The sequence below is a fragment of the Colias eurytheme genome, chromosome 31 (assembly GCF_061535395.1).
Source record: "Colias eurytheme isolate Ceu_HAF_F1 chromosome 31, ilColEury1 Martin Lab GWU primary, whole genome shotgun sequence".
In the NCBI taxonomy this organism is placed as follows: Eukaryota; Metazoa; Arthropoda; class Insecta; order Lepidoptera; family Pieridae; genus Colias; species Colias eurytheme.
In genome coordinates this window covers 2,183,113-2,205,960 of record NC_143010.1, presented here as the reverse complement: position 1 = coordinate 2,205,960, position 22,848 = coordinate 2,183,113, and the positions used below count along the sequence as shown (strand labels likewise).

Genomic DNA, 22,848 nt, shown 5'->3' with positions numbered 1-22,848 from the left:
ACATACACACAGCTACATACGGACATTCACACACTACTATATACGCATCGCAATCGCACAACTCCACTCTAAGTATTTCGAATGAAGTTGTAGAACCTTCACACGACCGCTATTGATAGAAATCACTGCGAGATGCTGCATATATACAGAGAAATCTATAGAAAAGATAAAAATATACATAAATTTACACAAGACTTATACCGATATATATTGTAAACATTAACAACGTGAAAATGCCTTGTATAATGCGCATATGTACTTTAAAAAACACACTCTGTATAGTTGGAAATATAGATATACATAAAAATCATACACAGGTTGTTTTTGCACTCATAGCTATTCTGAAATACATAGAATACATTAGGACACAGGGTGTTATATTAAGTAGGTAACTGATACGTTATTATTTGCCGATTTCTTTTTGCCTTTGAATATTCTGTTACAAATTTTAATAACAATTCTAGTTATGTTTATATTTTATTTGCATTATTTTTTATTTTTGTGTTTGGGGCATGACATATAGGCTGAGTGTGTCATGTCCTTGGTATGATTACTTTTTATATTTTCTTTTATTAGGTATATATTTTATTTTTATTTTTACAGTTTAGAACTTGTTACTTTTGGTTGAATTTCATCATTTTTTAAATTTATCATACATAACTAATATCTATAATATTATACTTGGCTTATTTTTTGTTATTTGTTGCGTCATTTTAGATGAAATTACATATCGGATGAGGTACATAAATATATCTCTTATACATATATTTTGCTGACATACTCACCAAAAATTATTTTATTATACTGTAGTATTTTCCTTCATACCAAAAGTTATAAAGTCAATCAATATAATTTTGTATACCCCATAAGGGTATTAAAAAAGGAGTAATCATACCACAACGCGTTCCCTTTCCCCGACCCTGGGTTTTTCCAAATTTCCAAAGAAATGTAAAAATTTTCGGAATTTCATTATGGTGTCTGGGTTTTTCATGACAAAATGGGATATTATTAACTCATATTGAATGTCCATATTCTTTAAATTAATTTGGGAAACATTTTATTTTTATTTAGATGTTCTAGAACATTCTCAAAGGATCTAGAAAATTCTATAATGCATTTGGAATATTTCATTTTAAAATTCATATTGTATGCTTAAATTTTATCATGCTTTATATATAAGTTATTATAACAATTATAAAATATAATGGGTATATTTTTTATTGGCATCATGGCTTTTAAGGGTAAAATAATTTGGATAAACATGGTCTATTATATACTAACAGAAAATCATTCGCTTTAACAGCCAATATTACATATTATCGATAAGAAATGATAATGAATGAACTGTAACATACTTTAGCTTCACATTTATGTTTGTATGTAACCGACACCTTTAGATTGGATTTTGATTCTTAACAGAGAGATTTAATTCAAACTTTGTACACTTATCAAGGATCGGTGACAATACAATAATTTCATGAGTTTATCTCTCGTTTTTTAGTTTTAAAAACGATATATAATTATTATTTATTTCTTAATGAGTTAAATATGAAGTAAGTTGAGTAAATTGTTTATTTTTGTTTAAGTTCATTCATTATTATCAAATAGTTATGTATTAATATAAATAATATTTATTTATGTATTGTATGAAATAATCAATTCATGAAACATTTCATTTGAGTGGCTTTTAATGGTTTGGTGATGTGATATCTCGGATTTAGTTGAAATTTTGATGTTTAATTTGAAATTGTTCAATCTCTAAAATTTTCCATGGAAATGTTATTGACTCTGCAGAGTTGAACAGAAACAAGTCAATTACAAAAATAAAGGAAGCAGTCACATACAACTGAGAACTATTAACTCAGAATTTCAATATTATTCAATAACTTAGGCCCCGGAATCACAGACACAATAGAAAATCTATTGTGTCGTGGACCGATCGGGCCGTTCGGGGCTCAATGGGTTAAAACTTAAAAGTTGCAAGTCTGTACGCGAATTCATAATAGTTTCTCCTTCCGTCAACAAGTCTCATTTATCACATTAAAAAAAACAGAGAAGATATCATACCGACTTTTTTCTACCGAAAACACTAACGAAAAAAGATATCACATCAACCACATGGTAGCGGAACAAATCCTTACCAACCCCTCCCCCCTCCCCACCAGCTTCGCGTAGCTCAGCCGCCGCTCCCCCAGGGCCTGGTGCTCCACTACGGGATCGGAGCCCTAGCGCCTCCGCCCCAACTGGCGCCTCCGCTCGCACAAGCGTACTACTTTGGGGCTGCGGCCGCGGGCGGAGCGCCCTACGGGATAGGGCTCGATCAAGTGACGCTCAAGGATCTGATTAAGAAACAGATGTGAGTTGCAGTGTTTTCTATTCGTTTAATAATAATAATTAAATAGAAAATATTGAAATATGTATCGAATATTAATATATTAATAAATAAATAAATATTATAGGACATTATTACACAAATCAACCTAGTCCCACAGTAAGCTCAATTAAGGCTTGTGTTGTGGGTACTAGGCGACGATAAATATAATATTTAATAAATACATATATAGATAATAACAATTAATGCTATGTACATATAACAAACAAAGAATAATGTAATCTCTTCGGTATGTAGTGAATTTAAATCTTTTGAAATATCCAACGTCCATGAGATGTACATACTGTATCTTCACTGCAAAGTCGTAAAATTTGTCTAAAGTTATCGATTTATTTATAATATGTTTGACATGTCTATAGATACATACTAATATACTTGTATATTATTATTTTATGCACCTCTTATCTATAACTAATATATTTATCCACCCCACAGCGAATACTACTTCAGCCCGGACAACCTGGCGCGCGATTTCTTCCTTCGCCGCAAGATGTCCGCCGACGGCACTATACCAGTCACGCTAATAGCGTCGTTCCATCGTGTGAGAGCGCTAACAGCTGACGTGCAGCTCGTGTTGGATGCGATACGGGACTCGGATAAGCTGCAGCTGCTGCAAGGGTTCAAGGTGTGTAGTGACATGTGACATATCGCTACAGAACATATGTACATACTGGCTTTCCACCCGCGGCATCGCCCGCGCAGTCAAAGAAAAACCCGCATAGTTCCCGTTCCCGTGGGATTTCCGAGATAAAACCTATCCTATGTCCTTTCTCGGGTATCAAAATATCTCTACAAGGGTGTAATCGTTAAGTGTGCACACGCGATTATTCCGTAACTATTGCAGATATCAAAAAACTTTATGCTGATATCGAAATCCCTTTACCTTTTGAGAAGAATGATAATAATAACTTTAAAAAATAAAACGGGAAATATTCAAAAAAGTTGCATTAAACACTCCCATACATTGAATTTTCCATTTTGTGGTCAAAGCAAATGTTCGCTTTAACGATTACACCCTGTATACAACTTTCCTATATCCATCGGGGCCTTACCAGCCATTCGAGTAGACTCGGATAAGTTGCAGGTTGAATAAAATTGGTAGGAAAAAGGCACAGTGAAACTTCTTTGATACCCAAATCGTCGCCTTACTCCATGACGCGACCTTGAAATTTTATTCTCAACGCGCCTAAAGAGGTTTCAGTTTAATAATATTATGTTCATATAATTATTGGTACTCAGTAAATAATCGTCAGTCTATAGGCAGAAGTTGAATTTGGAATGGAAGTTCCAAGTTATAGGTGTCTTTATGCACCAACATCTAATAAGAAAATAGTGCCAAATCAATATTTATCAAATTTTGAAGTATAGAACATAAACTAGTACTTAGAATAATGAGATAGAGCACCAAATATATATAATATTTAAAAACCTAATTGAAAATTACAACGTATACATATTTAATTTTAACTTATCAATGTATAACAGGTGCGGACAGCGTTCGAGCCGACAAAATGGCCGATACTCGACATAACACCAAGCAGTGCTGACGACGAACGTTCAGAAAGACACGTGCACGATGTAGAGAAAAGAGAAATAGTACAGGAGGGAGAGAAAAGAGAAATTGTACATCAGGGAGAGAAGAGAGAAATAGTGCAGGAGACAGGAGGGGAAACAAGTGGGGATGTAGTGCAAGAGGGAGATGGGAAAGTTGTGACGCAAACTGAGGAGGAAAAGAGGATAGAGAAGGAAGAGGTTAGTAGAATGGAATATTGTAAATAGTTTCTATCGATAAAGCCGCCTTTTACTGTATAATGTAAAGTTTTTTGTTTAAATTAAAGCAATAAAGAAATTTCATTCAACATATTATACATTTTAAATTCTTAATTGAATGGATTTAATAGCAATGTTTTTTCTTATCGTCAACTCATACTCAAAAATTTATTCATTCACATAGACTTCCTTTGGAAGTGCTATTTAATCGTCAAAATACATAATTTTATATTGACTACCGGTTTGGAAAAATATTTGTACTGTTATGATAGTTTTTTTATTCCAATGTAGTACAATATAGGAATCAATATTTAAAATGATCACATTTTAAACTAATATCTATTGCAGGAAGAGAAAACCGCACCGCCGCCTACATACGAGGAAGCAACAAAATCGAACCCGGAACAAGCGAGCCGAACAATGAGTGACGTCACACGCGTGAACACCGATGAACATAATGAACAGAAGAGTGAAAGTGGTGAACAAAAGGCTGAAGTGAGAGATGACAAGTCGGTAGAGTCTAATGATGACCCCCCACTGCAGTCTGATGGTTCGGATAAACCGGGCGAAAAACGGTGAGTTGGTCAGTGAGTGAGTGAGTTAGGTAGTGAGCGAGTGAGTTGGATTACTAATCTTAGGACGGAGCGGTGAACGAAGTGTGACATGACGAAATATTTACTGTCAACACAATTATTGTCAACAGTATAGAAAATCTTATCTATTTAGTATCTATAATATAGTATGAATTAATGACACATGTAAATTTTATTTTTAAATTTATTATAGGTATAAGTGCTATACAAAGTTGGTCGAAATTATTTAAGATTATTGTATCGTGATTTGGTGACAATTGTCCACTACTCTCCGAGGTGTGCAATATATTGTCAATCAACTCAAAAGATCGGTCACTCACTGACAATGTATTAGACACTTTTTGACGTAATTTTTCATACTACATTAGTCATTTAAACTGACACTTTCAGAAATCTTCCATAAATGTAACTAAAATAATTTATTATTATGTTTTTCCAGTCGCAAAAAGCAAATGGTCGGCATATTCCCGCTAGCGACTATGGGCGGGCCGTTAGTAGCGCCTGTTTCGAGCTTGTTGAGATGCGTTCCACCGCCGCCGTTGCCGAGGTAATTATATTTATTAGGTTGTATGTTTATTGAAGTGGAACTTCTTAAGGCGAGTAAAATTTCAAGGTTCCGTCATGGCAATACCGTCACGTCATGGAGTAAGGCGACGATTTTGATGTCATTGAATCTTGCCAAAGAAGTTTCATTTCTGACACGTGTGCCCGCTCTTTTTAATCTGTAATTATATTAGCAACATTAAATTATTAACTTTAAACATTAATTTTAAACATTGTAACGGGTATAGAATCAATGCGATCTCTAAAAAAAGCGACCATGAGGTGGGATCGATATTTTTTTTTCTTTTATCTTTTCGAACATAAATAAATTGCATTTTCCAGTATAAAAAGAACTATTTATGTAATTTAAACTTTCAATATATTGCATTTTCTGTTATAAAACTAAAATTTTACATATTTGTCCATAGAATGTTCCGAAGCGGTCGCGGCTCGGGCGCAAATTCTCCGCCCCGGGATAATCTTAACCCGGACGTGCCGGAATTCGTGCCGCAGTCTGTTAGACAGCGTGAGTATTTTATCAACATAATTATATTTAGTATGTGTATTTCCATTTTTCATTAACATATTATCATTAACTAGCTTACCGCCCACGGCTTCGCCCGCTTTGTCTAAAACCTAATAAATTATATACTAAAACCTTCCTCTTGAATCACTCGTTCTATTAAAAAAAACCGCATCAAAATCCGTTGCGTAGTTTTAAAGATTTAAGCATACATAGGGACATAGGGACAGAGAAAGCGACTTTGTTTTATACTATGTAGTGATTACCAACAAAATATAAAAGCAATAAATAGTATGAATGCCGTGGCCATATCGTAGATTTGCTCATTTCATGAAATGGTTAAATGTATATTTATATTATACAAAATATTTCCCGTAATTTAGGCTTGAAATGTCTAAATATAGATTTTTTGGGTTACGCATTACGGGTACAGTAAAATGTATCTTTGTTGCGAGAAGGTCTGTCTCGATGGTGGATTTTCGACAATAATGATATACATTGTTATAAATACATAATAAAAGAAATTGATTAAAAACTGCATAATTTCTTATTTCGAAAGACAAGTAGATATGTTAGAAGTCATCAACACAACATACATTATAATATAATGTAAGAGCGTATACGCACTATGCGGGTAGCCGCATTGCGGGTAGCCGTCCGGCTGACCGCAAGCACAATTATGTACGTAATATTCATTTCTATGCGCACTGTGCGGTCTGCGGTAGCCGCATCGCAGTGCGCATAGAAATGAATATTACGTACATAATTATTGTGCTTGCGGTCAGCCGGACGGCTACCCGCAATGCGGCTACCCGCATAGTGCGTATACGCTCTTAATCAAATTATGTATTATGTTTTTAGTTATCTGTTTATTACCTCAAAACTTGGTGCACCGATTTTGATAATTCCTCTTTTTATTTAAAAGATAGTGCCTTACGGTCGGTTGTAAAATTTTTGTACAGTTCTGACAATTTGTATGCATTTTAGTTTTTTTTTTAAATAACCGTCTATAGTTTTGCACAATAAATGATAAATAAAACTTATTAATTTTATTATTACAGAGGACCCAAACGCTGAAAAATCGGGGCCAACAGTCGGACAAACAGCCAACAGTCCCGCTTCTGAGAGAAGCGATCCAGACGTGTGGACAGAGGTAACTACTTATGAATTAGTATAAAATAATTTATTTGATTTCTTTATTTATCTATTTAATACACCCGTTATTGCTACAAATCGATAAACTTTTATCTCTAGAAGACGTTAAAATTATATTTCCGACACATTTTATACGCAGAAGTTTACAGTATCCATAATTTGCCCCCATGTTGACATTATAATATGATATTTATTATTTAACCACTTGTGAGAAATTATAAGTTTTAACAACAAATGTATGATTCAGTCGCGTAATGACTTATTGTTTTCACATTCACATATATTGCAATCTTATATTTATTCACTACAACTTATCCGGCTCGAAGGACCATATATTCTTGCAATAAAGGTCTGTTTTGAATTGAGGCTTGAAATAAAAATGTTTTTCAGGTGAAACGCCGTCCCAAAGCCGGTTCTCGTGAACGCGGGGTCACACGTTCGGAACCGGAAGAAGCAAGGGAAGAATTGCACTTTCAGCTAGACGAGGAGTTGGACTTGCCGCCGCCGAGACACAACACGTTCACGGACGCGTGGTGAGTGCGTACAGACAGACATACAAACAGATACACGTTCAAATACAAATATTTGAAGTGAAACTTCTTTATCGGGGCTGGAAAAAATTTTAGTGTAACATTTTTTCGTTACGCGTGACATTTTTTCCGTTACGCGCCATCTTGTTCTTATCCCTACCACGCGTGATTCGACGTATTTCTGTCAAGTTGCATATAGTAAATTATTTTTTGAAAAATAAGGTTATAAAAAAGTTTCACTTCTTACGTGTGTACACTAGTAAACGCACACATTTTTTTTATTCATTAATAAGAGTACAATTCAGATCTTAGACAAACATAAGTCCCGCCATATCCTGCGGCCTGTCTGTTAGGCATATGAAATTACAAATACATATTACTACTACAGCTAAACAATAAATTTTATCCTAAAAGTCCAAAATTATTTTAAATTTTTTGTCAAATACATTAACAAAATAAATATACACTAATAAGTCAGTAGTAATATAACAATTGTATGTCAAACGTTCGAGATGTACACGTTCGTGCGTGCTAAGTCTTCAACACTCACATTTAAACACGTAGTGATAAAAATATTGTGCACTAGATTATAGTGCCATAGTGAATGTTCACATATACTTTATACAGATAGACAAATACACGATTAATGAATATACACAAACACTTAGACATACACACTACCCCGTTTTGATAAATACACACCAGTATGCACTAGATTGTAATTTGTAATGCCACACACACTAGCATGCACTGACACATACACTTACATGTAAACACATACGAACACTACAAATAATGACACCAACACACGCTTAAACGGTAATTAAATTGACTGGGCATAGCCCTCACTGGTCACTGGGTGGCATTATGCTTCTTCTAATAATTAATGTGGTTTATATGTACTTAACACCGTTAAAAATATATGAAAATTGTATATAATATTATGTTGTTGATGTATAAAAATACTATGTTCAAGTTTCGAATTTTATTTATTAACAGAGTTGTATATTGACTATAAAGCATTGATTAACGAGAAAAATAAATAAACACATTTAAAATGTGCACCAAATGTCCACTATAAGCGATGACCATGTCGTTTAGAGTTACTGCGAATGAGGTGCTAAAATAAATGAATTGTCAAGGCGTTCCAGGTGCACTTAATATAGTGTACATGGGTGCAATGATAAGACGACAAATGCATAAAATAATCCATTTGTATTGTTTAAATGATTTTACTTATTATAGAGATTAAATAAGACTTGGCAATATATGTGGAATTTTGCTTTTGTTAAATCTTAAAATTAAAATTACATCGATATTCTTGTTGTTGGATTTTTAATGTAATTCATAAAACATTATTATTTCAAATATATTGTTTTGATTTTATTATGTGAAATAGTCTGAAAATGTGGTTAAAGTTGAAGGTCTACAGCTTAATTTCAATTATATAAAATATCAATCGTATCTTTTACTCAGGTCCGACGAAGAATCGGACGTCGAGTTCACGGACGGCGATATCGGACGTCTGCTTATTGTGACACAAACAACTGCGCGCGCGCCGAAACATGACGGACACGACCGTCAGGGCGATTGGGCCACGCGTACCAAGATCACGCAGGATTTGGAACAGGTTTGTAGCTAAATAGTGAAGATAAAACCAAAAAAAATGCGGAGGAGGGGTTCAAAGTAGTAAAAAATGGTAGGAATATGTATAAAAATAGGTAAAATGGGGAGAATAGGGCCATAAGGCTGTCAAAACGCTTTAGTAGGTAGGTAGGTATCTAAATAAATAGTAAATGGAGAAAGTGGGAGTCGGTTATTGTTAGAAATCTGAAAAATATATAATAAATAAATATTTCTGGACAATTTTCACACACGGCACGATCAGATCCCATACTAAGCTTTCGCTTGTGTTATGGAAACCAGATGGCTGATAAACATACATACTTATATAATTTTAAATAAATACTTAAATAGATATTATAAATGCTAAAGTAACTCTGTCTGTCTGTCTGTTACTCAATCACGCCTAAACTACTGAACCAATTTGCATGAAATTTGGTATGGAGATATTTTGATACCCGAGAAAGGACATAGGCTACCTTTTATTGCGAAATATGTACCACGGGCGAAGCCGGGGCGGACCTCTAGTACTTATATAGATAATTAACACCCAGACACAGAGCAAACATCTATGTTCATCATACAAATAAAAAAAAGGGGTGATACGATTATAATGTATGTTTTTAGTAGGTAAAATTTAGTTTTTCTTGACTACGTCGGACATGTTCATGTTGAACACATTGTCTACAACTATCTTTTATTATTATTCGATTTGTTTACAATAGTAAATATTATTAACATTTGAAAATACACTTTCAGGTTATCACAGATGGACTCAGACGCTATGAAGAGGACTTGTGGAATGAATATTCGTCGGTAAGTTTTTTGTGAGGTTTTTATTGTTTATATTCACTTTCTAAAATTATTTACATTGTGAATCAAACGATGCATTAAAGCAATTTACAAAATAAGGCGTAATCAATATTTTAATGATGTTTCTTCAACGCTGCTTGGACATTCTGTGTACTTAATATGTACTTCAATGTCATTTGAAAATCATCAATCATGTCATTTGTCAAAATTATTAATGTCAGTTTTAAAAATTATGAATATATTATCGTCAGCAAATAAGATAATCTTGAAGTAAGACACAATTTTGTGTATGTGAGAGAATTACAACAGAGTAGTTATTATGTGGCTATACCTTCCTTATAGAATGTACTCTATGGTGTACAACATAATGTCGATATTGAATTGATATGGAATGCATGGGCTTACGGGTCATGCTATGGTATATTCCTTGAGTCAGTAGCTCGATGATAATATAGTCTCGGTACTACCATGCACTGAGTCATTATTTAATATTATTTCACATACCTACCTAATTATAATTAATTATGGAGAGTTATTTAAATTCTCCGACATATATAAATAAAAAAGACGTGTGACACTCGGGGACTGCCGCGGTAAAGCTATTGCATGCTATGCCTTCAAGCCACACCTCCGTGTCCATCGGAGTGGGGAGCGTGAGGTTTTTCGTTACGGAATTTCTGGATTCGGTCCCCGCGCTTAAGGCCCGCGATAGAAGCTATGCAATAGCTTAAAAAAGAAAATTTGGCACGACTACTTTATATAATTATATTTGGTATTATTTTGTGTTAACATGTATGTCTGTATGTGCGTATGCAGTGCGGCAGCGCGGGCAGGGAGTACCGCACGGTGTCGCTGATCTCGCGCGAGCAGTTCGAGGGCCGCGTGCCGAGCGAGCGGCACCGCAACCCGTGCGAGCCGCCGCCGCCGCCGCCCACCGCACACCAGGTGGGTTACAAACAAACTCAAACTCATACTCATACTCACTCACACTCAAAAATTAAACTCACACTCAAACTAACTCACTCATACTCACACTTATATTGATACTCATACTCTAACTCATACTCATACTGATATTGATACTCACACTCTAACTCCAGCCTCAGCTCTAGCTCTAGCTCATACTCCTACTCAAACTCATACTCTTCCTTATACTCACACTCATACTCGTACTCTAGCTCTAGCTCGTGTTTATGCTCATTCTCACACTCACACTCGTACTCGTACTCCTATTTATACTCACACTCATACCCATAGTCATACTCAAACTCATACTCACACTCTAGCACTAGCTCATGGTCATACTCATACTGATACTCATTCTCACACTCTAACTCATACTCATATTCGTACTCGTACTTTAACTCAAACTCTAACTCTAGACTCAGCTCTAGATCTAACTCATGCTCACGCTCATACTCATACCATACTCATACTCAAATAAATTCCCGGCAGAGATCACTGCACAGTGATAAAACCAATCCGAGTATGCATATTATTCATAATATGAGCATGCCAATCTAGTATCATAGTATATCTTTTGTATTTGAATTCATGTTTGTACAAAGTGTAACAAATAAATAAATATTAATTAAAATATAGATGGACGCAACCCAAGACGCGGGTGGTAAAGTGAAGCGGCCGCGACGTACGGCGCGTTTCTACGCGGCGAGCAAGGACCCACACGCCACCGATGTTATGTGAGTATGCGAAAGTAGAAGTAATAATAGTAGTTAATTAAAATTTTACTTAATAATGGTATCGTTGTTAGAAATAAATATTGTTTACACTGTCGGAAATAAAAAATTGCATTATTCATTGTGCTTGTCTTGAACTTTTAAAATAAATAACATTATATGCAAAGTGTGTTCTTAAATTGTCAAAAACAATAAATATTAAGACAACATTTGTTGCACAATAGTTGATCAACAATGTTAGTCCTCGAACGGGTACTTTTTAACTTTCGTTATCAATTTAAGCGTTGCCAGTAAATCTGCAATATCTTTGTTTCTAAACAAATAAATTTGAATACTTTTAGCATTTAATCTATATGTATTACAATTTACAATATACATAAAACAATTAAAACACTTGTATATATTGGCAGAAGCAGCCGCAAGCACAAGACGCGGCACAGCCTCAACCCGCCGGTTGAGCACCACATCGGTTGGATAATGGACGTGCGCGAGCACCGCAGGCACCATCGGGACAGCGGGTGAGTGGGAAGTGTGAGTTGGTGGGAAGTGTGAGTGAGTGGGAAGTGTGAGTTGGTGGGAAGTGTGAGCTGGTGGGAAGTGTGAGTTGGTGGGAAGTGTGAGTAAGTGGGACGTGTGAGTGGGTGGGAAGTGTGAGTTTGTGGGAAGTGTGAGTTGGTGGGAAGTGTGAGTTGGTGGGGAGTGGGAAGTGTGAGTGGGAAAATTGTGCGATAGTGGGTGAGTGTGTTAGTGGATCAAGAGTGAGTCGGGTAAAACGTGAGTGGGGGAAATGTGAGTGAGTGGGGAGAGTGAGTGAGTGGGAAGTGTGAGTTAGTGTGGAGAGTGTGAGTGAGGGGAAAAAGTGAGTGAGTGGGAAGTGTGAGTTAGTGGGAAGTGTGAGTGAGTGGGAAGTGTGAGTTAGTGGGAAGTGTGAATGATTGGGAAGTGTGAATGAGTGGGAAGTGTGAGTTAGTGGGAAGTGTGAGTTAGTGGGGGAGAGTGTGAGTTAGTGGGAAGTGTGAGTTGGTGGGAAGTGTGAATGATTGGGAAGAGTGAGTTGGTGGGTAGTGTGAGTTGGTGGGAGTGTGAGTTGGTGGGAAGTATGAGTTTTTGGGAATAGTGTGAGTTGGTGGGGAGTGAGTTAGTGGGGAGAGTGTGAGTTGGTGGAAAGAGTGAGTGAGTGGATAAAGTGTGAGTGGGGAGAGTGTGAGTTAGAGGGGATAAATGTGTGTACATTGTGAGTGAGTGAATGAGCAGGTGAAATAGTGCGAAATGTGTGTACATTGTGAGTGAGTGAATGAGCAGGTGAAATAGTGCGAAATGTGTGTACATTGTGAGTGAGTGAGTGAGAACGTGCGAAATAATGTTAAAAGTGATTATTTTCATGTTCCCCTACGAATGAATACTTATGTCTGTCCGTGTACAGCTCGTCGCTCGGCACGTCCCCGACGCTCGGCTCGTCGTGCGGCTCCGCTCCGCAGTCGCTGCCCGCGTTCCACCACCCGTCGCACGGCCTGCTCCGCGAGAACCACTTCACGCAGCAGGCCTACCACAAGTACCACTCGAGGTGCTTGAAAGGTACATACACGTGACACACGTGACGAAAATGACAGGGAAATACACGAAAAGTAACATAGATGACACTAAAACGAGCAAAGCGACTCAAAAACTAACGAAGTGACACAAAAAATAGTAAAATGACACGACAATTACGAAATAACGGAACAATTAACAAAATGACGTATCATACAAGAACTAACAACGTAACAAAACAATGACCAAAATGATAGATTATCAGCGTAACAACCATTAATAAAATGGCACAATAACAAAATGACGTATCAACTAACAACAACTAACAACCATTAATAAAATGGCACAATAACTAACAACGTAACACAACAACAAAATCTAATCCAAAGCATTGAATTAAATAAGCACAAACATAAAATTGAAGCTATTAAAAGCGTTTTAAAACCATATAATTTGTTAATTTATAATTTTTTTTTATGATTCACAGAACGCAAAAAGCTCGGCATCGGACAGTCGCAAGAGATGAACACGCTGTTCAGATTCTGGTCGTTCTTCCTGAGGGACCACTTCAACAGGACCATGTATAACGAATTTAGGTGAGTGTCCCAACTCAAACTCAAACTTAAACTCAAATCTTTAATGATTCTACAATTTTAAATCACTACATAGTATAAAACAAGTCGCCTCTTCTGTCCCTATATTCCTTTGTATGCTTAAATCTTTCAAACTACGTAACGGATTTTGATGAGGGTTTTTAAATAGATAGGTGTGATTAAAGAAGAAGGTTTTAGTATATAATTTATTAGGTTTTAGACAAAGCGGGCGAAGCCGCGGGCGGACATCTATTGTATTATAATTGCTTACTAGTACAAAATACGCTCCGAAAAAATAATAAAATTAAAAAATCACTTTCCTAATGATTACCAGAAAACTTCGTAAGGCATTTTTCCCTAGGTTGACATATTTCCTTAGCACATTTTCCTCCTATTTCCTACAAAATTTCCGCAAATTTCCGCAGGACACTAGCGAACGAGGACGCCGCGGCCGGTTTCCGCTACGGGCTCGAGTGTCTGTTCCGCTTCTACTCGTACGGATTGGAGAGGAAATTCCGCCCGGAACTCTACCAGGACTTCCAGCATGAAACCATGGCTGACTATGAGAAGGGTGAGTTTGATAAAAAAAAATTGGTTGTCTGTAAAGTCGGTTTACTGACGATAGTTGAACGTGACAACGTCCGATTGTGCTTCTTTGTCGCTCGTTCCGCGCTCTCGCTTGCACTTCAAGCCTTACATGGAACGCCTCAGAGCGAGGTAACGCCGCATGAGTCATGTTTTTTCGTGCGTGCAGCCGGCTATCGAATTATAAGACGTTGTCACGTCAAAATATTATATAGAAATGTGTTTACCCCATGCTTCGGTACGACAAGACATACACATGTCGATGGTATGAATATATTTTATTGTATTTGTGTTTATAGACTAAAAAAAGTTTTGGAAGTTCTGGATTTAGTGTAAATAATCATTAAAAATACACACTATACTGTCGTTTCATTGAAGAAAAAATAGTATTTGCTCGAATTCTTTAAAAAAATTCAATATCGTATAAGTATAAAGTGTATCCGATGGCAAAAATAAATCATTGACCTAAAGATATTTAGTTGCTAACTTTCATGTTGCTATTAAAATAAAAAACTCCGCGTTCCGCGCTCTCGCTTGCACTTCAAGCTTTACATGGAACGCCTCAGAGTGATGTAACGCCGCATGAGTCATGTTTTTTCGTGCGTGCAGCCGGCTCTATCGAATTATAAGACGTTGTCGACACGTCAATATTTTTTATTCTATACTAAAACATTAGTAACATCACCTTTCATAATATTAATTTTATCTTTAGGTCAACTATACGGCCTGGAGAAGTTCTGGGCGTTCCTCAAGTACTACAAGCATGCGGCCGCGCTTCAAGTGGAGCCCAAACTGAAGGGATACCTCGCTAACTTCAACACTATCGAAGATTTTAGGGTGCTTGAGGTAAGGGAATAGGTAAAAAGAAAGAAGAAGTAGGAAAGAAGTAGGAAAAGATAAAATATCGACAAAGAAAAACTTTTCATAACATGTCTTGATTTTTCATTAGTCTCATCTACACTAATATTTTAAAGAGGAAAACTTTGTTTGTTTGTTTGTTTGATTGTAATGAATAGGCTCATAAACTACTGGACCGATTTTAAAAATTCTTTCACCATTCGAAAGCTACATTATCCACGAGTAATATAGGCTATATTATATTATCACGCTAAGACCAACAGGAGCGGAGCTACGCGGGTGAAACCGCGTGGCACAGCTAGTGATTTATAGAAAGCCTTTGATACTGTTACTATAGATATTATTTATGCAAAGTATCATGACGTGCGGGCATTAGGATTATTGTCAGAGATTGTAACTTAAGTTAGTAATAAAACGCAATAAATAGATAATATGTTAACAATTCAGATTATAAAATATGAGTTTTAAGTATCAATGTCCGTACGGGGTGCCGCAGGGTAGTGTCTTAGGACCTACACAGCTTTTGATTTATGTCAATGACTTCGTACTTGTTTTTACATGTGTACAATCTTGTTCGCTGATTCGCTAGTCTACGCTTGTGTTAAAAATGTGTTTATATAAAATCAATTAGCTCAACTATTGGATCAATTTGAAAAATTCTTTCACTGTTGGATACCTACTTGATCCATGAGTATTATAGGCTACTAGCTGTGCTCGGCAGTTTTACCCGCAGTGCTCCGCTCCTGTTAGTCTTAGCGTGATGATATATAGCCTATAACTTTTCTCGATAAATGGGCTATAATCTAACACCGAAATAATTTTTCAAATCGGACCAATAGTTCCCGAGATTAGCGCGTTCAAACAAACAAACAAACTCTTCAGCTTTATAATATTAGTATAGATTGTTAATATTTGATTGTGTGTTTTTGCATAATACACCGAAACTATTGGACCGATTTTAAAAATTCTTTCACCTTGGATACATGCGTGATTCCTGAGTTCTATTGGCTGTATATGTATTATAATATATAATTTGTATGTATGTTTAACAGCCGCAACTAAACGAACTGCTCGCACCGAACGCGGTCGGACGTGGACCTCACGCACGACCGTACGACCGGCACCGCTCCGTGTCGGAGAGCGACCGTGCGCACGCGCAGCGCCCGTACAGCTTCAAGTGAGTGTTTGTGTGTCTGTGCGTGTGTACAGCGGGAACACGACCGAGTCAGAAAGAAAGAATATACACTCATAAATATGTTTAACCAGATCGTAATTATTTCCATTGCTCTAAAATTATACGTATTCTTATGCATTTAGCACCGAGGGGTGCTGGGTTCGATTCCCGGTGGAAACGAAGAAAAAAAATGTCTCGGTCTGGCAGGACACAGAAGGCTGATCTACTTGTCCCTAAAGAAAATCGATCAGTGAAACAGATGTATAATGCATCTGCCCCTTACCCCATTTGGGGACATGGGACTTCACTTTATGCATTTTACTTTCTTGAACCATCTCCAAAACTAAAATCCCACTGTGTACAATATAATGTTCCTATAATAATCTGTATGGTTGTGTTTTTTTTATTGAAGTGAAACTTCTTTATCGGGGTTGGAAAAAAATTTAGTGTTACGCGCCATCTTTTTCTTATCCCTACCACGCGTGAGTCGACGTATTTCTGTAAAGTTGCATATAGTAAATTATTTTTTGAAAAATAAGGTCATAAAGAAGTTTCACTTCTTACGTGTGTACACTAGTATACGCACATATTTTTTGTTCATAGTGAATTTTGAGTTTGTAATCGGACTGTACAATACAATATACCGCCGATTGCTAGCAAAATTAAAAAAAAATATGTGTGCGTGTACACATGTATGTATGACTTTATTTTTCAAAAAATAATTGCCTATATGCAACTTTACAGAAATACGTCGAATCGCGCGTGGTAGGAATAAGAAAAAGATGGCGCGTAACGGAAAAATGTCATGCGTAACGAAAAACGTTACACTCAATTTTTTTCCAACCCCGATAAAGAAGTTTCACTTCAAAAAAAGACTGTTCCATTGATTTTCCTCCAATAATTTTGTATGTATGTTTGTACAGAGCGCCGGTGTCTAGCGGCAACGAGCGGGGTCGCGCCGGCTCGTGCGGTGCTCAGAGCGTTGTCGCTATTACGCGTAATCGCCGTTAGTATAACTATTATATTATTACCATCATCGTCGTCGTCAATATTACTATTACTTGCATCATTGTTATATTTATTGTCTTTACCATTTATTGTACTATCACTAGCAACACCATCATCATTGTTAGTAACACCATCACCATCGCTACTATTTATTTTTTCTGTTGACAAATAAAGAATTTATTTTATTTATTGCTTATCATCATAATCATCACGATAGCTGTCAGTACTGTCTATTTACTAATCGGCATCAACATCACTTATTACTACTATCACGTTTTATTACTAAAATTGATGAAAAAAAAAAGGTTTTTTCCTAATTCCTGCGAATATGCTAATCTACTAAATCACGTGAACGATGTAACGTGAAAAAACTACATCATTCCTAAGTGATAGTGTCCATATTTTTTAAGATTTATTGATTCATTCTTGTGTTCACCAAAAATATTTTTTCCTACTTCACAGCGCAAAAATCGAAAGGCGACCACAGCGGTGAATCCAAACAGGCGGTCGCCGCGCGAACGCAGTGACGAGATACGCGCGCACATACACACAAACACACGCGTGCACAGACTGAACCGTTTACATTATAATATATAGGACATTGCATTTTTATAAATACCCGCGAAATTTTGAAAAATTACAAAAAAAATAAATAAATACATAAATAATCAGACTATTAGTGATAAGTGTTGAACACTAAAGTGTTAAGTGGTTTTCTTTATTTTATTATCTATCGTGTCTATAATAGTGCGGTTTAATACCGGTTTCGTATCGGTAATACCGATGCGAGATACCGGTTTTTTACGATACGATGCGGCGTGGTTGCGGTTTTCTGGGATTGCAGGCTGTGTGTGGACGAAGCATAGGTGAGGTTTTTTTTAAATAATAATAATAATAAAATCTTTGTTTTGCCAAATGATTTTTTTATGTTTGATTGTATGTATTTATGTACAATAACAGGTTCAAAACTAATGTAAAGAAGAATTGTTTTTTTAATAATTAAATTTTTAATTGAAATTGGAATTAGAAATTTGTATATCTGTATAAATAACTGATATTTTGTATCAAATTCAAATTCAATTTATCTTTGTAATTTAAGTTACACATATTGGTAGATGCCTATTTTGGATTTGGAAAGTCAAAATTTAAAATTTTACATTAAAGAAAAATCTTTTTTTTATATTAATAATTGTTTGTTTCTAATATTTGTTTTTCTCTTTGTCCGCAGCTTGTAAACGCATCGACAATAAGGCTACGCGTTGCACGCATTCTGTAGCTATAGTAACCTATTTACGACAAACTATATATTTATATATATTTTTGACATTGTAATATACATTAAAATTCGATATAATAATCCTAGCATTTTAAACGTACTACCGCTCCTGCGTTTTAACTTAAGTATATAATTATCGGAAAATATTTGTGAGAATACAGATTATAAATACAATTGCACAATCTGTGGTCTCGCAAATGTTTTAGAAAATATCAATTGTATTTCAACTAAAGTAATTACGGTGTTTTATTATGCAATCTAGATGTAATCAACGCGGGGTAATAACGTCACACGATTCTTTTATGTGGCAGCACTGGTGTATCGCAGTCTGTGGCGCGATGACGTCAGCTGTCAAATTCTATTACGTCAGCTGTCAAACTCGATTTTAGGCTGAAATCGGGTGTCAGATTCGATGACGTCAGCTGTCAGATTCCAAATTTTGGCGGGAATATTATGGGACTTGTCAATTTGGTCGTTGTAAATTGTTGTTTTTTTTTTGTCTTGTTTACGATGATTTATTCATACTATAATAATGTGATGCGTAAAATGTCGTTCGCGTAGGCAGCGCTAGATCTCGGTTTCCAACTAAATATGTACAGTGTTAACTTCTGATAGCGAAAAAAAAACGTAATACATAATATTAATGAGTAATAGCGGTGTTTTGGCGTCTTCGTCGGAAGCTCTTTCGGTCGCGTGTCGGAAAGACTGGCTGTATGCAAATAATATTAATATTATATAGACGAAATTTGTAAAAAGTTGAAACGATTCTTTCTCGGTAGTGCTTATATGTTCTTTTCGGTATAAATTCGCGGTCGCGCGCGGTTTACGTATACAGGTTTGGGGATAGCGGCACAAAAAATTATTTCTTATCAAATGTACTACATCAATTTTCATAATTATTATTATATAGTAGTAAATTCCTAAATCGTATATGATGAAACTCGCGCAGCGGCCGCAACGCAATACTGCCACACGTAAAGCACACGGACTATCGTATTTAGATATTATATGCGTGTATGTTTGAAATGTGTACGTCACGGAAATAAAGCCGGTTTAAAAATTGTCAAAATATACGAAGGTGTGTGCGAGCGAGATGGCATGATGATTATCATGCGAGTTGGAAAGAGATAGATGTATTTCGTTGATTTTGGTGCTACGAACCTAGCATGTGTGGAAAGGCCTAAAGAGCAGATGTTATTGAAGTATAATATATTCGATCTAGCTGAGATTTCTTTGAAAAGTTATGCATAATTTAATTTCTAGTTTCATAGCATTAAAATGCTTTAAAATTAAAAAAAAAGTTTATGGTTGAAATATTAAGGATTTGATTAACAACGACGTTGCTAGGCAACGGCAAGTGACCATCGAGTCTATAGACCATAGAGAATTGAGTTTTTATCAATATATCTAAACATATTGATAAAAACTGCCTTTTGTCATTTAACTTTAAAATTAACATTATGTTTCTCAAATTAAAAAGGAAATTAAAACAGAAATTATTATTGTCCATAAATGAAATTAAGCACGGCGATGTTTCCGTGACGGACGGACATTTCAATTTTTTATTATTGTATAATATTCATCGTGGTTCACATAGTTTAAGTATAGATATGTATTGATCACGTTTTGAGGTTTTTGTGACACATCTAGAATTGCGAAACAATTTTTGATGAAAATTCGACTTTCGATCATGCTTCTGTATAAAATTTGATTGTAATATTAACTTTAATTTTGCAAATCAACGTCCAGATCATTCTATGAAATCGTAATAAAATTGGGAAAAATAAAGAAAAATCATAAATTTTCAAACAACAAAATTACTTTCCCGCCAAAGCAAGTGACATTTTGATTTTTTTTCTCGATTATGGCAATGAGCGAAGACTCAGCAATTTATAGATGTGTCACTCGAACAACAGCACTAACTTGCTCAATATGTTTTTTTTTTATTCATATGTGTTATTTGACTGCGTTTGGATTGTTTAAAGTGAAAGACGATAGAGTAAAAATTAACTGACATGATTCTTTCGTTTGCAGATAATAAATTATGACGTCATGAAATTGAAAAAATTTGAAAACAAATTTGATTTTTCGAATTCTCAAAGTTTGTATGGAAGATACTTCGAAAACGGACTAAGTTTCTATCCGATTTGTATTTTTATAAAAAATAATATCAATTGTAACAATAAAATCAAATCGTCTTTCATTTTGATCGATTCATTGCGTAATTACAATTTAACGATGTAATGTGTAAGCAATCTTATGTATATTGCACTAATATAAAAAAAAAAATAATAAGGGTGTGTCGATGATTCTTTTTTTTTCTTTTCTAGTGTGTAAGGATGCTTTTTTAAAAATAATTGTATTCGGTGCGTGGTTGCAAGACGATGAAATTTTGACATATACATACATAACCTAATTAATTCCCTCTGTTACCATATACTACAACCCACGCACCTGATTTTTTTAGGTTAAAACGCTTTGGTCGCTTCTATATCATGTATAACATAGTTCCTAATATATTTTTAAAGCCGTTAGCATTTTTTTTTATTATTCCAATACGCCGCAGAAATCGCGTTCGAAAATTAACCGTTTCGCGCCAAAATAGGTGAAATTCTAGTGAAATTAAAAAAATGTTTAGAATAATACACTAACAACGAAATTTTATAGGCTGTTAGGGAAATTAAAAAGCGAACAGTCTTTTTTAATTGTCTGTGGTTGGTTGCGATTTCTGTGGCGCGTAAATTTTAACCATTTATTCGTACCGTCCCCTTTTTAGCGTAATGGATAGGTGGATGGGAAGCGATCAAGTGACCGTCATGATGTAGTTTTTAATATATCAAAGTGTCTGGCCTAGCTTCAAAAGCAGCGTTTAGACATTTTGAATAACTATTTTTGACACTGATAAATATTTAGTTTTCAGACGAAATCATAAATTAATGTGTAGGTGAATTAATGTAAGGAGATTTGTATTGGTAGTGAATATTGCATGCTTTCTGTTCTCCTTAATTTATTTAAACTATGAAATTTTATGTCATGAACTTGCCGTAATGATTAACTATAGAGATGACATCTAAAATTAAATATTAAAAACTCCATCATGACGAATTTTTTTTTATGATGATTTGTTAAGTTTTTTAAGTTAGTCAGTATGTAATTTGTTGCAATTTTCTTCGAAAGTAACGCCAAAGGAGACGATGATTAAACAAACATTAAAAAAAACTTAAATTTTTTAGGATTATTGTATAAATGAAAATACAAAAAAAAATGTTGCTGTTATCAATTAAGTGGTGTAAAATAAATGTTTTAGGAACGCGACGTATCTTTCCAGTGTCAGATGTTTTCTTTCGTTGATTTGACCTTTTTTGGATTTTAATTTTTTTCTAACAGGTTGTTTGTAAAATACTGATGGTAGGTGAGATAGTCAGTAATTTAGGTGTATTCTTTGGAGTTAAATTAAGAATTTTTAAAATAAGCGTGCTTGATTCGTCAGTCGAGGTTTTGTGTTCCGATCATCCTGTCTAAATAATATGAGGTGTATTTTTCCGAAATATTTGTTCCTCTTTGTCTGAAATAAGCCGAGGCTGGCGTAGTAGAAGGCTGTAAGTTATACATAATATACATATTATTATATTGATAAATAAATTAATAATAAAATGTGTGGCTTTTATTTTTATCCTATCCTTTCCTCGATAATATAGTGGTAAAGAACTGATTAACATGATATGATGGAGTCAAAGTTTTAAAATATTAATTTACTGATTTATTACCTTTAAAGTTACACTATACTCGGATTTTTAATTAGATAAAGTAAACTGACGTTTTCTGTGTTGTCATTTTTTGATGAAATAAAAATAGCGTTGTCACAAAGTGAATGATTGAAAATCGGGAATGAATGAAATTGAATCGATCGTCTAGTGAATATTTAGTTTGTAACAATATAACATCAAATAAACACAACAATGACAACAAACACAACGTAATTAGTTACAATTAACGAAAAAATTACAAAAACAATAACGTAAACAGCGTAACAATAAAAATAAAAAAATGATTATAATTACACTCTACTAGTAACTTATATCTTATGTAGCTTTATATATTATAATTAGAAATAATGTTATTTTATAGTTTGAAATGATGAACTATTCACAGTCATTGTTCATTCATCTGATTGAATGAGAACTG

At 35.1% G+C, this 22,848-nt stretch overlaps 1 protein-coding gene and 1 long non-coding RNA gene across 2 annotated transcripts in view; one reads left to right on the top strand and one right to left on the bottom strand.

Moving 5' to 3' along the window:
• Positions 1-22,317, top strand: part of LOC149895417 (la-related protein 1-like) — a 98,157-nt gene extending 75,840 nt beyond the window's left edge. Inside the window, exons 8-28 of the mRNA XM_090118935.1 lie at positions 2,166-2,356; positions 2,828-3,017; positions 3,878-4,144; positions 4,511-4,737; positions 5,195-5,302; positions 5,727-5,824; positions 6,883-6,974; positions 7,367-7,509; positions 8,983-9,136; positions 9,889-9,945; positions 10,759-10,887; positions 11,545-11,642; positions 12,050-12,157; positions 13,063-13,214; positions 13,657-13,765; positions 14,188-14,333; positions 15,060-15,193; positions 16,258-16,382; positions 17,303-17,385; positions 17,850-18,253; positions 18,616-22,317. Of these exons, the coding sequence (XP_089975061.1) occupies positions 2,166-2,356; positions 2,828-3,017; positions 3,878-4,144; positions 4,511-4,737; positions 5,195-5,302; positions 5,727-5,824; positions 6,883-6,974; positions 7,367-7,509; positions 8,983-9,136; positions 9,889-9,945; positions 10,759-10,887; positions 11,545-11,642; positions 12,050-12,157; positions 13,063-13,214; positions 13,657-13,765; positions 14,188-14,333; positions 15,060-15,193; positions 16,258-16,382; positions 17,303-17,385; positions 17,850-17,914 (2,676 nt within the window). The 3' untranslated portion in view covers positions 17,915-18,253; positions 18,616-22,317. The remainder of the gene's footprint in view (positions 1-2,165; positions 2,357-2,827; positions 3,018-3,877; positions 4,145-4,510; positions 4,738-5,194; positions 5,303-5,726; positions 5,825-6,882; positions 6,975-7,366; positions 7,510-8,982; positions 9,137-9,888; positions 9,946-10,758; positions 10,888-11,544; positions 11,643-12,049; positions 12,158-13,062; positions 13,215-13,656; positions 13,766-14,187; positions 14,334-15,059; positions 15,194-16,257; positions 16,383-17,302; positions 17,386-17,849; positions 18,254-18,615) is intronic.
• Positions 1-22,848, bottom strand: part of LOC149895407 (uncharacterized) — a 270,965-nt gene that overhangs the window by 102,448 nt on the left and 145,669 nt on the right. The gene's annotated exons all lie outside the window — the stretch shown is intronic.